The sequence below is a fragment of the Antrostomus carolinensis genome, unplaced genomic scaffold (genome assembly GCF_000700745.2).
Source record: "Antrostomus carolinensis isolate BGI_N321 unplaced genomic scaffold, ASM70074v2 scaffold10421, whole genome shotgun sequence".
NCBI classification, from domain to species: domain Eukaryota; kingdom Metazoa; phylum Chordata; class Aves; order Caprimulgiformes; family Caprimulgidae; genus Antrostomus; species Antrostomus carolinensis.
This window is the reverse complement of record NW_010292000.1, coordinates 38,160-56,092: the sequence shown is the minus strand read 5'-3', so window position 1 is coordinate 56,092 and position 17,933 is coordinate 38,160. Positions and strand designations below refer to the sequence as shown.

At 35.0% G+C, this 17,933-nt stretch overlaps 1 protein-coding gene across 1 annotated transcript; it reads left to right on the top strand.

Moving 5' to 3' along the window:
* Positions 1-1,738: 1,738 nt before the first annotated feature.
* Positions 1,739-17,721, top strand: TRMT44 (tRNA methyltransferase 44 homolog; the record flags this gene model as incomplete). The annotated part of the gene is made up of 10 exons (XM_010176797.1): positions 1,739-1,856; positions 2,718-2,937; positions 4,151-4,219; positions 7,045-7,152; positions 8,596-8,667; positions 11,787-11,893; positions 12,544-12,727; positions 13,376-13,754; positions 14,672-14,788; positions 17,272-17,721. Coding segments are annotated over 10 exons (1,607 nt in total), but the record flags the coding sequence as incomplete, so codon positions are not given.
* Between the last annotated feature and the right edge of the window lie 212 nt (positions 17,722-17,933).

The window sequence follows — 17,933 nt, the reverse complement described above, 5'->3', positions numbered from 1 at the left end:
TTGATGTGGATTAGATTCTATTAGTAATGTTTTGAAAAGAATCAGAATTCCAGAAACAATTACATTTACTATTCAAAAAGATCTATAGGTATTTATGGGGGTAAGCTGATGTAAGATGCTTTTGAGGGCTATGATTCCTACTCTGATACCCTTCAAAAAAGTGTGATGCCTTAAAAAAAAGTTGCAATCTTGATTTATCCTTTTCTTCTGATGTTAAGAGAAAGGTGTTCCTGAGCTACATTGAGGGAACTTATCTGTAAGAGGAAGCCTAGGAGAAGATTTTTTTTTTTTTTAATTAATATATTTAAAATTAAAAAAAGTGTTAGAGAATGGATCTGCTCAGGATGGGCCAAGATAGTGAGACTTGATGTTTGCTCTATTGCTGATTATTCTTTCCTGTCTCACTTGAAAAAGGTTGGAGTCCATTGAAATTTGATTACTTAGCCAATATAGCATTCTTAGTTTGAAGATTTGCAGTTGGCAGAATGTTTATTTTGATGGTAATTGAAAAAAACATTTTCAAGAATGAGAACTTAATAAGTTCTTCTGAAGAAATCACCCTGGATAAACAGTAACTAAAAAGATTTTCGCAACTGGTTTAAAAAGTAATAATTCATACAGATCATATGTCATAAGGAAATAGTAAATGCTTTTAGGATAACTTCATAGGAAGGATATAGGGAATAAATTAAGATACTCAGATTTAAAAGTCAGTAGCATGTGAGTACTAGGCTTTATTGTGCCATGTCATATTTTGCTGCAGTCACCTTTCTTCTTATTTGTAAGTTATTTCAGAAGGACATACTCTGCCTCTCTCTGTTTTAACTTGTGAAGGAGTTAATTATGATACGTATGTGATGGGTATTGGAGAATGAGATGTGACAAAAGTTGCAGAATATATTCTTGAAATATGGTAGAGGCACTCAAGTGTGTTACCAGCTGTTTGTCAGCCAGTCTCAACTCTTCCAGAATCTCTAGTGTTTGTAATATGTCACTGAACATAAACGTTTTACTCCACAGGTGATAGATACCGTTAAGATCAGTAGCATAATTGCTGAACCTAACTTAATATATTAACATAATATATGCACCTTCACCTAAAAGCAGGTCGTATCAAGTAGTCTCCCTTCAGAGTTAGAAGATACTAATTCGGGGCTGGATGATGCATTTTTTAACAGTGCTTGGTTCAGGAACTCTAATTGGGAAAGCTGCATGACCCTGTAAGGAAAGCATAGCTGTAATGGTAATCACACAATAGATCTTGTGTTTGAACATGACAAAGTTGATAGATGCTAATATTATTATTGATTATTTTTTGTTTATCTATTACTGGGGTGATATGTAAGTCTCTGTTAATTTTGAATGTGCTTCCCTGGACTCTGGATTTACTGTGTGGTAGGGGAAAGCAGTAGTTTCGTGCTAGAAAAATCTCCTTGTCTAGCTTTTAGTTTGTTAAAATAGTTAAAGAAAATGAATAGTCTTACTGATCAGCATTAGATATTTTGGAAACATCATGCAGCAGAATATGAAATTTTGAGAATTCAAACATTTCAGTAGTTTCACATGTCACACACTGAGAAATTAATCTGTTCTTAGCATTGTGGTTTTTCCTGTGTTGTCCTAGATCTTGCTTCACTAGTTTGCACTTAACGTAGTAGGGAGACAAAAATTTATTTTGGTGCTAAGCAGGATGGTTTGCACGGTGTAATAATATGCCACTGTTTACATATCTTTTCAGATGTTTCCAATGGAACTGTGACCTTTCTGCCTTTGGAGGAAAACAGTGAAGGAAAATACCAGATTAAAAAGTGCAATATTTATCAAATTCAACTTACACACGTAACAGATGGGGAATGGTAAGTGCTGGAAGTGAGAGAGGAATCAAACCCTGAATTATTGTAAGGATCTCACCATGTTTTGCTGTTGGTATCTAGGCAATTTGGTTTGTGTAATTTCCTGCTTGATTAGTAAATGAGAGCAGTGGTGTGATCTTAGTGCATAGTCTTCAGTTAGAAGAAACATCTATGATACTCAAAATGACACAAACCAAATCTGTTTCAAATTTGAATGTATGCATTGACTGTAGGTGTGTGTGATCTAGAAAAAGTCTGCATATTCTGATCATGAGGAACTGGCTGTGGCTGTGAGAGACGTCAGGTTCTGTGGGCGTTAATGAGGTTCAGGGTTAAACTGGAATTGCTGTGAACCTACTGAGCTTCAGTCACTGAAACGTAAACCATTGCAGCTTGGTCCTGAGCATCTGAGGGCCCAACTCTAATAAAGTTAGAGATGATGAAATAATGAAATGTGCTAACTCATATACTTCCCTTCTAAATTTTCCTGTTGTTTTAATGAATTTTGTGAATTCACTTTTACTAGTTAGTGTTTGGGTATCGTGCTAAATCAGGCTGTTCATCATATGCAAGTCCTCAGTCATTCTGTTAAATGCAGCATGGACTCTCGTGTACAGTGTTTGAATTGGCAGCTAAGTGACAGCTGTCTAACAGCATTCAGGGAAGACTGTTCCATTATTCAGTAACTTCACTGTTTTATTTCCCTTTTGTTTTTGAGTATAACATGTTTCCTTTTCCTGCAGTCTACTTTTACACCTCTGATCTGCTGATTTTTTCCACTTAATCATTCTCCTCTCTTTTTTGAGGTAGCTGAGATTATGAAATACACTGTATTTATACAAAGTTCTTATTTTATTTTTAAAGGTCTGTGTCTGTTGTAGCTCCATTTCCGGAAGACTGGTTTTCAGATGGAATTACATACCCCAAACTAGCATGGCTTGGAAATGAACTTTTGTACAAACTGGCTAAATGGTCTGTGGAGCAAAAGCCCAGTGAGTTTAAAAGTACTCTCTCACTCATTTCTGTAGCAAAATACAGCAAAGTTTATCAAGACCTTAAAGAAAAATACAAAGAGATGGTAAAGGTAAGTTTGGCAATAAATGCAGTAATAAGTGCTTTCCTAGAATTGTTTTTGTTGTTGTTTGTTTAGTGAAACTGCTTCTTTCACTGAATTCTCTTTTTAATAAAAGAATCAATTTAGTTGAAATGTGGATTTTATGTTTTTGTGTTTTGGGGTTTTTTTTCTGTGTATGGGGGAAACAAACAATTTAGTATTTGGAAGAACTGAACTAGAAAAGCAAGATTCAGAGCCAAATTCACACTGAATATCCGGAGGAGTTAAATACTTTCCAGAATGTTTCCCTTCAAGTAAGAAGTAAGCAGTAGGTCAGTGGATGTAAATACTAAGTCATCCTCACTAGAAGGCATAAATAAAGTACAAGTACCACCTTCTCCAAAACCTGAAAGAGTCTGGAAACAGCACTGCTTAGTGAGCAGGTTAAGTTTCCTATTACTCTTTTTAAATGTAGATGCTATATTAATGCATCTTTCTGAGTCAGAGGAGTAATGTTGTAGTATTGTTTTATCCTGGGGATCCCAAATGTTGAACATTCAGGATCATTTCAACATCAAAATGTTGAAAGGTTTAAATGTTAAACTTTGTGTACTAATAGAAATATATATATATATTAGAAGAAAATTGGACTTGTGAGTAAGGTAACGGTTCAGTCTTTAGCTCTGCAGTAGACTTAGTGTAGTGTTGAGCATTTTGATTTTTGTTTCAATTCCTCATTTACAGCATAGGGATAATACTTTCACTTTCTGTCTTCCTACTTCAAGTTTTGATTCTTTGTGTTCTGTTGTGCCAGGATAATTCTATCCCTGTTATGTTGTGAAAATAAATTTACAAATGCTTACTTTACCAATATTACACATAACAGGAATAGTATAAGTATTTTTCTTCACAGATTGTTAAGCAAAACGATGCGTGTATATTACACAACAGATGCAGCACTTTAGTTGTGAGCTGCACATATGGAGCCATAATGTTCTTGGAAGCTTTATTGATTGGATGACAGCAGACATTCTTTACACCGTTATTCTTTTGTGTGATTCACAAAATCAAACTCTTTATTTATTACATTCTTTGTGTATATTTTTAAAGAGGTTAAAATGTGAAATTCCTGAAGTGCAGAAAACTATTGAAGTGGGTGAGTATCCAGATCGCTCTAACTGGGCACTTTTTGAAGTAATTTCAGATGATGTAGAAAATATTTTTTTCTCTGTTTTTTCTGGAGGTGTGGCCTGAAGTAACAGATCCTGATAAATTTGTCTATGAAGATGTTGCTATTGCCACTTACTTGCTGGTAAGGTATTGCTTTGCCTAATAATATTCTGTAAGATTCTATTTCCTAATAATAGAACCTCTCTAAAGAAAATCAGTATTTTTATTTTATAGTTGTTGCATTCTTTAAAATAGAATGACCAGAAGTTACTGCAGGCGTACAAGACAAAAGGAAGGGGGTAGGAGAAACGGTGTGAATTTTTGGGGTTTTAGGCTGGGTTTTGTGGGTTGGTTGTTTTGGGGGTTTTTTTTGGATGGTTTGGGGGTTTTTTTGTTGTTGTTTTTGTTCTCACTGAAGCAGACACACAAAGTTCTTATTACAATATTTTCAAGTGTAACTTAAACTGAAAGTGGAATTCACGTCTATAACTCTGTTGGAGTTGTGTTTGTATTCTGATCTTTGGCAGTACTCTCAACAGCATTTCGGGGATTTACATATAATAAGTGATTACAGAAGGTAGGCATTTCATAACAGAATTAGGGAAAAAAAGTTAACATGACAAACCAAAGGGAAGATCAGTTGACTTGTATTTTATACTGCCCTATACCACAAAAATCAACACAATAACAATAAAATTTAGTTTAGAGGATTACTAAAACTTCTTTGTGAAGATACGATAAATATTTGCAGTCTTCTCTCTGGCCTTAAGGAGGTTTATAACTTACACAGACCAGATTTTATTTTTTTTTAAGTGATAAAGCAAAAAGCACTGATGTGGCAGAAAAATAGTGATTAGATGAACTGATTTGGAGATTAGAAGCTATTGTTTTATACATATTTCTATGACTTGTTAATTTTATGCTGAAGGTTTTTCACTGTTTTGTCTTTCCCTGATAAAAATTCAGCTCAAATCCCATCCTCAAATGCACTAAGGCCAACTGTAGATGCTAGGAATGCTGATAAATGCTTGGAGCAATTTTCTGAGACCCTTACCTGTTTAAGAATCTATGAAAATTCTGCCACTTACAGTCACTGGAAACTTCTGATTTTTAAACAGCATCAAAATTTGTTACTATGTAGGCAAATAAATATTTTTTGACTGCTACCCAGAGTGCAGTAAGAGTATGTCTACCTTGAAGTGTAGTGTAGGTGCTTCTTGCATCTTCTGTAAATTTTATTTGTAATAAGTTATCTTGTTTACAGAACTTGTTGAGGACTAATTTATTTTGATAATTGGCTATTTAAACTTAAAACCTCAGGTTCTTTTCCCATGGAGATTTTTAAATTTGTCTGAGGAAGCCTAGCTACTTGGTTGCCACATTGGTGCAACAGAACTTTTTACATCAGAGAAATGGTCATAATGAAGTGGTCAGACAGTTGCACTAGATGTTCATTCCAACTGAACTATTCTAATCTATGATACTGGTTTGTGGAAAGAGCTATATAATAGACTTATCTTTTACCATTTTTACCACCATGATAATATTTGATGTTGAAAATTAGTTGTAGCCACAAGAAAATTCTGTAATGACGCTCTTGAAAATGTTTTGCAAATCTGTATGCACGAGTGTTAGTTTACAGTGATAATGTGTTTTAGCTGATGCAGCAGTATCTTTCAAAAAATTAAAGTAACCCAATAACTGACTTATATAAATGTAAGCTTAAAGTATAGTATTAATAACCTAACCTCCTTGGAAAATTTTCAGGTATCTATATGATGGTATATGGTAACTAATTGTTTAGAAGTACATTAAATGGGTGGTTAAGAGAAAGTAAGGTCCAGTGTTAAATTTTTTATAGATTTATGGCATCTGCATCTGACCTCATTTTACTCAGCAGTCGCATTAAGGTTGCCTGCTGTCTAGGCACATGCCCAAAGGAGCAGCTATTCAGTTTGCATCGTGAGAAACTCAGCAGGGGATGGGAGATAGGTGTGATCTGTGTAGGAGATGATTAGGGATTTCTGGGATACAGCCTAGAATACAAAAGTGCAATGATTGGTACATTAAAAAATTTAAACACAGCCTGATAATCTCATGAGTTATTTGCTGCTTCTTTCCCTCTAGCAAAACTGATTTGTTACAAATACTAATTTTTGTCATTAGATACTCTTGGTTATTTTTTTAGTCATAGTAAAAAATAAGTGTGCAGAGTTGATGAATGTGTGCTCTGTAGCTTCTCTTTGAAGGAAAAAGATTTTGACAGTTATAGAAAGAGACTAATCCATGCCCTGTGGACAAACATCCAATTATTAACTAATTATGAATTACATAACTGTGTAAAAATAACTACTTATGTACAAAGCAGGGACTAGAATTGGGCTAAAAGCTTTGGAGTCCTGTTAGCTGATGTAGAATTTGGGGCAGCTGACTGTTGCTAGGGAAGTTACACTTTTTTCAGTAGAAAATGATGTTACATGTACAAATATATGGCCAACTGATTACAAAGAACATTTTGGTTTTTATTTTTGGCTCTACCACAAATTCTTTCTTTAATACAGTGGATATAAATGCTTCAGTGGGGTCACTTGCAGAGACACTGTTGACATTTACTTGCTACTTACCTTGCTTCCTCTGGTCGTCTCTTGCACTCTTTATTTTAGCAGCTATTTTAAATTTATGCTCACTCTAGCCCAGGGTTGTATAGCCTTGATTAATTTTAACTTCCAGTGACACAGAAGGGAATGGAGGATTTGCTTAAACAGTTTTAGTGGGTTTTGTTTGTTTGTTTTTGTTTGTTTGTTTGAGTTTTTTTTTTTTCTCCTCTGAAGTTTTCTCTGTGAGTACAGGGGATGTCTTCTGTCACATCTGCATTCTCTCCTAGCTTTCTCCTTTAATTTCCAATAACATTTGCTGCCAGGTAAACTTGAGAGCAGAAGTCTAAAATGTTTTCTTTTCTTGTCTTAGATTCTTTGGGAAGAAGAGAGAAAGGAAAAAGGGTTGACCAAGAAACAGACATTTGTAGATCTTGGATGTGGAAATGGTCTACTGGTTCATATTCTAAACAATGAAGGGGTAAATAGAGTGCTTTTTAAAATAATAATTAAAAAATAGAGATGGCTAATATTCTTGTTACGCTTTCTTTTAATTTGGTATGCAAATAGCCAAAATTCAGTTAATTCATGTTGCTAAAATAGAATTTTGTCACTCTAGTTACCAGGGAAAAATCCTAGCAGAGCTTTAGAAAGGTTTATCTTATTAATTTATTTTTGTTAGTGCAGTTCATTTCAATTCATGGCTATCTTTCTGAGCTAAGAAACTAAAAGGGAAGAGAGAAAGTAATGGCATAATTTAGTTATGCTGTAGACAAAGCAAAAAGGAATGGGGAATCTTAAATGAGATTCTCTTTCAAAAGAGTCTTTAAATGAGATGTTTTTCATAAACTTAAAGCTGAATTCTACTTGTCATGTCCTGAAAATGTTTTTTCTGTATCTTTAAAAACAATCCTGGACATTGTTAATTGTGAAAATGCCTAACAACATACTGTGCTTTTGTGAATGAAAATGTGGCAACAGCAAAATTCAGTTTCTTGAGGCATAGTTTCTGAAACAACAACAAAAAAGGTTGGTGAGATTGAACAAAACCAAATGAAGTTGGGTCTGTCTGTTTCAGCAAATTGTATTTTCTGCTTTTTGGAGAACATGGTAAAAATTTGTAGAGGAGATTAGTAGTGGGAAAAAGTCCAGGTTCTCCTAACATGAGCTCTCTATCCTTATGTGGCCAGAAAAATTGATCTAATGCAAGGTGCTATTTTCTCTGTAGACATTTATTTTCATACATCATTAGGTCATCACTGCTGTAGTACTGACATTGTTGACTGTCAAAAAATTGTATATGTGAGTTTTATGAGACTTTTTTAGTAATTGATTTTGATTAGTTCTGCACAGGGTTCTTGAAGTTCAAATACTATTACTTATGCATTCTTTATTTCTTGTTTTAGTTTCCAGTCCTATTTCTTCTTCCCATCAGTTCACACAGGGAAAAGTGTGTTTAGACTCCAGCAGCCTCATTGACCTCAGTAGCTGAAATATGGTTCTCCAGCAAGGACTGCTTAGGATAGCACTCTTCTCTGAGCCCTGTGGGTGCTACAGTAATACTTACCTTGTGAAAGGTTTTGATATTTTAAAAAACCAACCAAACAAAACCCAAAACTCTGCTTTTACTTTTGTAGAGATCTGGATCTTCAAGAGTAGTCCCAATAGGTGAACCCATGTAAAATTTCAAACCAGATATATTATTATTTTTTCCTAATCTTTCCCTTCATATTTAGAAGGGAAAGAAGGGATTAAAAGTATTCAGCTTCTGCCTGAAGTGGTGAAGCTGTGTTTCATTTTGTGTCTAAATTTTAGTATGAATGAAGTGATTAGTGTTAATATGTACATTCAGTGAGCCTGTCTGTTGGTTTCTGTTAAAAGTAGTACTTAAAAATGATAACTTTTTGTTGTTCAAATATTTCAGCATTCAGGTAGAGGAATTGATGTGAGGAGAAGGAAAATATGGGACATGTATGGACCAGAAACTCATTTAGAGGTATTATGCAAATGTATGTCAATCTTACTGATTCATAACTTTATTTTTGTTCATTGCTTCAGGTTGTGTTGATTGAAATGTAATCAAACATACTGGGTTACAGATAGTTGTCTAAAGTGATCTGTGGGTTTGATATGGTGCCACCCATATGACTTGTGGGACTGTAAAATAAGTTATAAAGGGAATTATGAGAGCAATGCTGTATCATACCCTTGCGTATTTGCTACTTACTTATTTTTCAGCTGAGAAGACTAGTGTGTTTTCCTACTGCATGTGCAGACATGCACACCATGAAACAATCTTTCATTTTACTGGAAGGTCAATATTAAGCAGCTTTGTTTGCACCACTGTACCTCATAAAAGATACTAGTATCTAAAGTTTTGAGCAGTTTATTCTTGAAAGTGATTCTGACTTTCCAGTGCTATGTGCTGGTCTGGGGATGAAATTGTTGTTGAACCTCAAAGGAGCCAATCCTCTGCTGTACTGACCTGGTGGGAAGTAATTGCAATAATAGCCTTCAAAAAATGAACAGGAAAATGAGTCTGGAAGTGGGATTCTGTTTCAAGTTCCACATCAGCATTTTTATGAGAACAGGAGCAATCTGAGCACATGAACATTCACTTTAACTCCAGCTGTTCTTGGTCTGATACAAAATGTGGTACTGAAAAACAGTTGCCCTTTGGAGATGAGGTTTTCCTGGTTTCTTGTTGTCTAGACTCCTCTAAAATTTCTTACTCTGGTCGCTCAAAAATTGTCAGCTTCCAATACATTAAAAGAATTTTCCATCTGTAGTTATTCCCTAGTAGTTTTGTTTAAAAGTTAATTAAACATACCTTTGAACATACCATGTTAACAACTTACATTAAATCAACAAAAGAGCAGCAGTTTTCACAGATGAGTGGTGGAGCTTTCAGTCTTGTGCAGCCTTCTGTGTGCCACCCTGCCATTTTGGGTACAGATTCCTTTGCTACACTCTGCAACCAGGTCTTACTGAAAGGTTTCACGAAGCAATCCACAACATCACTGTGGTGTTCCTTCATTGCTGTTGTATTATATTAACTCACCTTTAATCACAGTAAACAGCATCTTCTGTTTTCCTCATGTTACATATTCCTTTTTCTGGCTGTGTTTCTGTGTTGTGGAAATGTTTGAATTTTGTACATTCATTTCATATTTAAGGTCTGGCTGTTTACAGATTCTCAGATTTCTTGACTAAGAGAAACTTCTGAGCATCAATTGTCCCTCTCTGCAGCATGATGATACAAAACAGAAAAGGATGAGTTTTATTTGTCTTTTTTAAAATAAAAAAAAAGGAATTCACAGAGAACGCTTGAAAAAGCCAGACAGAAACAAAATATCCAAAATAAGGATTTAATAATTTATGTGGGAAGGATTTATATAAAGAACAGGAAGGGTGAAATGATTTTGCAAGAAGGAGAAAGCACCTGCTCACAGCCTTTTGTTACCCTTGGAGCTAATTTTGTTTTGATCTTTACTTAAAGCACGAGTTGCAGGATGAGTATTGCCATCTGTGACATCCAGTGCCAATACTAACAATATAAATGAATGTAACAGGTGGTACTCAGCAATGCCAAACTGCTGTCAGACATGGTGAATACAAATTTGATTATGGGTGACTGGCAAAATGCAGAATGTGACACTGGTAATTCATGCTATGCCTAGACTGAGTCATCAAAACTGAAATATAATGTAGGAGTAACTTGTTTTATCAACCATAAGAAAACACTTATCAAACACTTGGTTTAACATCTGCTAACCTGCCAAAAAGAAATTTGTTACATATATTGTCTAGAAATGCATATACACTACTAAAAATGGTCAGAGGTGTAGTATTTAAAGTGAACGATAATACACCGTACTGATACTTAAAACACCTAACACAGTGCTGCCTGAAGAGGGGAATTGGAATGTAATGGAGATAGTCTGAGACTTCTGAAATTCCCTATTAAGTCTTGTTGTGTTTTGGGGTTTGTTTTTTTTTTTTTAATTCCTATACAGATACTATTTTGCATGTGACTTTTGAGCTCATAAAACATGCATTTTGTATGTAAAATGAGAGTATGTTCATCATTTTCAAGGCTTTTCCTAAAGATCTTTGGAGATTCAAATTTAAAACTTTTTTTCTGATCTGCCCAGTAGTTTCTTTGAGGTTCATACACATTTTTAGAGAAGAGCATGTACTTCTGTAGTATCAACATGAAGTACTTTCTTTGCTGAACTTAGTTCTAGGTAAGAAAATGTGTATATGAGAAAGACAAACATTAAAGACACTCTAGAACTTATAAAATTGAACCTATATGAAGAACTCATTGTGTTTGGTGGTTGGTTTGGGAGTTTGTTTTTCTTTTGTTTTTTTAAAGAATATCATATTCTTGAGACTAGTAACTATTCTATGAGTCAGTACGGTGGTGGTAAGACTTCTGTGCTGATGTCTCCTCAATCTGTGTATATTGAATTTCCATGAGGCAAATTGCTATTCTAAAACCCAACAAAGAAGCCTTCTTTCTCTAAACTGTTGTTTCCTGTTTTTGCTCCTGACTTTGCATTGTATCGTAACGTAGTCTTGACACAACTTGAAAAGGGGTGGAGTGTCAACATAGACAAGAGGGAAAGTGTTAGGCTGGGTTTGGTTTATTATACATGAATGATAGAGTGTGAAAAGTGGTGTTCTTTATATTAGGATTTGATTTAGGAAAAGTCTGTGAAAGAAGAGAAAATAGCGGTGAAGCTGTGTTCTGATTGATTGCTGTATGAGTCCTAGGACTATAACACACAGCAAATCAAGTGGCTCTCAGAAAAATTGAGTCCAGACATACATATGAGAGAAGAATGGAAAGAAATCATAATCTAATTTATGATGTTTGTTTACAGATATTTAGGGCACCAGATATCTTAATCAGAATTGTTTTTCTACTCTTTAACCAATATTTTGTGGGTAGAGATTGAGGAAAACATTGTTGATGTCTGTGGTTCTCATTCACCTTGTATTTGTCAGTTTGTATGATTTTATATTATTGCTTAGTGCTTTGTTAACACATAAAATGCACTTAAATAAACCTGTAATAAAATTCACTTAATGTATTGTTTGTTTGCTTAGGAATCTACAATCATGCCAGGTGACAGTCATCTCTTTCCGGATACTGACTGGCTCATAGGAAACCATTCAGATGAATTAACACCATGGATACCTGTAATTGCAGCTAGGTATCTGCAGAGGGAGCAGAGTGGGAGGGAAGGAATTAAAAACCAAACAAAAACCCAACACACAAAACCTCCCATAATTACCTGTGTGTGCTTGGTGACTACTGTCACTTTTGCAGCCACACCTGCTGTCCTTGCAGGACTCACTGCTTCTGATGCCAGGACTTGCTGTTTTTTATGACAATTGATTATTTTTACAAAATATTTCTCTTCTTGTGGAGAAGCACAGATGTAGTATTTACTTTCTTACAGAATCTATTACAGCATTTTGCTTTTGAAGTTCTAAAAACTGAACTGGTTTTTATTCTTTAAAAGTGAATCTGTTGGTTTGGGAGTTTTTAAATAAATGTGCTGTTGGTTTTGCCTTTCCTTGAACCATTGTGCTTTTCACAACCAGCTGCAACATTTTTCATTTCTAGAGATTTAGTCCTGCAAACCAGGTTGGCACAGTAATTTTCCATAGCAGATAGTTTGTGAAACGGTATTTTTGATTATGCTAATTGATCTACTGAAAGAGGAAAATACAAATATTATTTCATGAAGCTCTGTCACTTAATAAAAATTTCCATTATTGCTTGTATTGGATGGGTTATTTGTTAAATGTGTGTGTTCTCTTAAATAACTTTCTATTCAGCAGTTTATCTTTCTTGTAGGTCTTCCTATTCATGTTGCTACTTTGTGCTGCCATGTTGCTTCTTTGATTTCCATGGAAAATACAGCCGAAGACAAAGCAAGAAAACTCAGTACAGAGAATATCTCGATTTTGTTGCCCAAGTGGGATTTGTATGTGGATTTCATGTGGAAGAAGATTGCCTTAGAATTCCGTCAACAAAAAGGGTAATTTTGGACTATAGGGCTTTTGTCTTTTTTTTTGTCTAGGTTTCTAGTTGTCTGATGCATATGGATGTTTGTTCATTATTATTGTTTGTTTATTATTGTTGTAAGATCAGACTGTAGTCAGTTGCATTACTTGGGACGATGTGCTCTGAAGAGAGACTAAAAATACTCATTGTTTTCTTGGGTAATCTGCTCTTAACATCATAGGTACAATCTTAAAGACAGGAAAGAATGGAAGTTTTAATGGTTATTTCTTATACCACCCTTTAGGGTGCAGATGCCTGTGTTCCTTGTTTGTACTTAATTTTGCTGTTTTTCATGTCCTGTGAAATTCAGTGAAAAGTTCTTGGAGTAGGAAGAGGTGTCCAGCTTTAATTTTGTAAATAGTCTGAGGATGAGGAAAAATCTTTTTGTTCTGTGCTTGTATGGCGTGATGGATTATGGTTAGATTATTAGATTTCTTCTGTGGTGCTAATATTTGAAAACTGAAATTAAAAAAACCTCAGATGTTAATGAGCTTTGAGTTTCAATGGATATCTCCTGTAGGTAGGTTCAGAAGCCTGCATAAGACACGTACAGGTTGGGGGGCTGTGTGTAAGTAAGTATGGAACTCTATAAATAGTGATTTACCTGTTTCTACTAAAATAGGTGTGCCTTATCGGAAAGAATAGGACCTATGCACCTACAGAATGTGCTCTGATTGACAAGCAGATCACACAATATATTAATAATCGTCAGACCTCTGCTGTGGTCACAGTTGGTCTTAATCATAAAGATCATTCTAATGGTGTATGTGAGGAAGCAGGCTCAGAACTCCCTGAAAATGAGGCCGAGACTGCTGGTACAATTTGGATGCCCGGATTTCAACCCAGAGAAAAAGTAGAACAAATCAGAAATTGTGCTTCCCTCCCTCGGGATTTTGTGGATGATGTGGTTCTCAATGTGGCAAACTTGCTGTTAAATGCAGCCCCCCCCAAACCATGTTCTAATACGCATGGTGGAAATACAAATACCTGGAATCAAGGAGGTGAGATCTTCTTTCCTTTACATTATCTTTTTCTGGTAGAGGTTATCTTTTGCAATGAATTTACATATTTGTAAATTTAGTAAGTGAAATAAGTTTTATAAAATGCCAAGAACAGTACAGTAGCAATCAAAGGCTTTTTTCCCCTGCTATGTTTTATTGCACACGGGGATGCAAATAGGGCATATAAGAATGTTTTGAAATTGGTGTGGGTTTTTTTTCCCCTCTAGACTTAAATGCTAGGACAGAATCAATTTTTGTTAAAACAAGCAAATTAAAACAAAACTAGAATTCCTCTCCATTTACCAAAACAGAACACTCTGTGACTATTTGGGGAGAATATTAAATTTCTTTATGGATAGTCACATAATAATTAGCTGTAATTCTGTAAGAAGTGCTTTGAAATGCTATTTGGTTACAACATGATTAGGAACCTTCAGGTTAGACTTCGGAAGAAACAGAAGTTGCTGTTAATTTTATAAGTGTTCTGTTAGTTCTTACTGCTACCATCTTTCCATTTTCCTCCATCCATTTTTATTATTTACTTACTGTAGTTTGTCATATGTGTTACTGTCATAGGAGATCCTTTGAGTTATTCTCTCTTTTCTTGAACTACAAGCATGTGAACAGTGCTTATTGCAATGAGGATTATATGCTACTGTAAAAAAAGCAAAGAAGAAAACAAAAAAATATGTCTTACTGTGGAAATTCTGACTTGAGTCCTGTAGAATGAAAGCTGCTATTTTTACAGACAATATAAATATATATATCATGCATAATATTGAGAGTACAAGGTTGCTGCGGTACTGGTAGATAACTCATAGATTCTTCTCATAATCATTAACTTATATAGAAGTTACATTTTCTTAGGATTTTTTATATATATACATTTTTAATAGCTATGCCATTATTCATTGCAGAAAGCCTTTCCTTGAAAGAAGTAGCAGAACACCTAAATAAAGAGACTTTAAAAAGGCTAAAGAGTGAATATGGAGGCCTGCAGACACTACTAAAGAACAATCATCAAGTATTTGAAGGTAAAGAAGGGGTTTGGGGTTTTGTTTGTTTTTTCTTTAATCTATTTTATCTTCTCTATGTGCAGTTAAACTCAACTGAAAATTACTATGGCGGTGGTTTTTTCAACTGCTTTCTATACTTCTGTGGAAAACTGAATATTCCTTATGTGCCCATTGCTCCAAGATACTGTTAGTAAAACTCTTTTGAGATTGGTAAGGCATCTGTCAACACAGAATTGTTCTACACTGACCATATCTGAAAAGACAATGCTTTAACTAAAGTGGCTAATTTAATGCTATTGTTTGACTTAGAGAATTTTTATTTTTCCTACAAAGTACTGATGATTTTGTGGCTGTCAAATGCAGAGCGGGTTCACTGAAGCATTTAACTGAGATTTAGTCTGGCTTTACCAAGCCCCAAGGTGTAAATACCAACACAAAATGAAACTAGTTTCATTTACCTCTATAAGGCTTGATGTCTTTAGATAGCCTGTGGTAGCATGGAAGAAAGAACTCAGTAGCAAGTTTCTGTGGTTGACTAGTTTTGTTCATAGTGGTGGGTTTTTTGGGGGGGGGTTTGGTGCCTTTGTTTTGTTTTTTCCACTGTTCTAATGTGGTGGTGTGTTTTGTTTGGTTGGTTTTGGGGTTTGTTTTTTTTTTGGTCAGTTTGGAGTTTTGCAAAAGTAAGGTCTAGCTTTGCAGTAATACAGGTTCATCAAGGTTTTAATGGTATTTAAAACTGCTTCAAATTTGGAAGTGTGTTAACTTCTTGTGTCTCAACAATTCTACATCAGCTGTAAAATGTTGATCAACTAATCTATGGCAAATTATCTGAAGTATGCAGCCTAGCTGCTGCCATTGGTTAACGTAGCCAAGTTTAGCATCCACCTAAGGATTTCTGTACCCTTGGCAATTGCAAAATGTGAAGCTATAGCAAAATCCTTTTGAGTTACTATCCATTGAAAGAGTTGGTCACATTGCATTCATTATCTGTCTGAATTTGATTCCCTGTCATTAGGGATAGATCGAGTAGATTTACAACCTGGTATGTGGAATGAGCATTTCAATTTGGCATGGATGCTGTCTGCACATTACCACTGAAGAAAGACTAGGATTAAGGCCAAATCTTTCTCAGTAATTTACTTCATGTGGAAAGTCCCTGGAGCTTCATTAGAGATCTTGTGATTCTTTCCTTCAGTAACATGTCATCATAACAAGGGACTTTAGCCAGCAGGTGGTCTGGAAGGTAATTGTGCCATAGAGGACAGAACATGGCTACAGCTCTTTTTGTTATCTTTACTTGTGTTTTTCTTCTAAAGATGTGGAAACAGATGGGTGCACACACACACAAAATAAAACTAAGGGGCTTAGAGCTAACTGATCTGTGGCAGTTTCTTTTGATCAGGCATCTTGTCCAATACAAGACTGATTTTCTAGAAAAAAAATATGCTTGATCATAAATAGCACTATGTGTGCTCATTTATTTTATTTTTTTTTCACCTTTTGAGAGACATTTTAAAGCTCTACTGAACCCACTTCTGAATTGGCTTTATATGAGATCAGATCTGTTTGTGTACCGCCAGGAAATGTGGAGGGATGAATTCATCAAGGCCAGACGTGTGGTATTAAGCTTTCATTGGACTCATTACCTTTTGAATAGTGATTATCAGAATGCAGAATGGTATCTGTTTACTATGTCAAGCTTCAAATGTGTGATACAGAAGGTATGATTGAAGCAGAATATGAAAATAGAGCATGGCAACTTAGAAGTGGCACATTCTTCCCTCCTCATTTTCACTGTAATTTTTCATCTACATTTTTTTTCTCTCTGACTAAATTCCTTTTATTCTGTTACACATTTAAGGAGTTTTCAGAGGTTTGCAAATGTGTATGTGCAGCAAATGGATTTTTTAGAAGTGTCAAATCTTTATTAACCAACGATGGTTGACTGTTAATTCATATGAAGGATTAGACTTGTCATCTCTTTAGTGTGGTGTATTTTTGGGTCAGTGAACCATTGTCTTTGCAAGAGCATTTTTGTGTAGTGAAAGTAGTAGGAGACTCTTACTAGTTTTTTGCTGGTAATCACATTTTAAACATGGAGTAATAAAGTTTTGAACACAGGAAGGATTTCAGTTCTTGAAGTTGAAACAACTTTGTCAGGACTTGCAATCTAAATTCAGAGGATTTTAGTCTAAGTGATCCTAACTGCTATATATAAAACCAACAAACAAAACTCTACAAAGGTGTCTGAAACTATTGAGCATCACAGTAAAACATCTCACAGGAAAATGAATCAAGTCTTCTTTAGACTGTGTCTATATTATGTCGATTTGTTATGCACTTCTTTCTATTTCTGTACAAATGGCACATTTGGTTTTGCCTGAGTGATCCATTTGTAGAATACATATTTTATTCACAGAATGTCACTATGCATTTTTTCCAGTACAATTCCCATGGCTGTCTATTAACAGCTGCATTTTTTGTTTGTTTTTAAATCTTAGTTCTAAATGGGAGAGTTCATATTCGTGACTGGAGAAAAGAGAAACCATCAAGGAAAACTAAGCCTGAAGTGAAACGACGCCTTTCAGCTGAAGCATTTAAAACACGTCTCTGTTGGTTTTTCATTCATCATCCTGATGGTTGTTCTTTGCCTTCTGAATCTTGCCCATATGCTCATGGGACTGAGGAACTAAGACAGTCTCAGATTATTAAAAAGAAAAAACATACACAGTAATAAAATACTGCCACTTATGTTTAAGCTTGTGTACATAACTGAATCCATGATTGACTTTGGGACTGCCTAGTGCATGAAGATCTGTACAATATGGAGGGGCTTTCCTCATTCCTATGCATCTTATTTTCCAGTTGGTTTTCAAGTTTTGTATTTTTATTTATTTATTTTTTTTAATTAACATGGAAAAGGTATAGTAAAGTATGTGTATACCTTTGGATTTTGGCTTGGCTTGCATAACTTGCATTTGTATAAGTAGAAAAGTTTTAAAACTTAATTTCCTAGGACACTGTTCATGATCCTCGATCAGATCAAATGTACATGATACAGCATTTACAAACCCTGAAAATGAGCTAGCTTGTTCCACATTTTCCAGGAGGATTTATGGTTTCTTATGACTCTCAGTGGCTCTTGCAAGTCAGGAATTGGAGA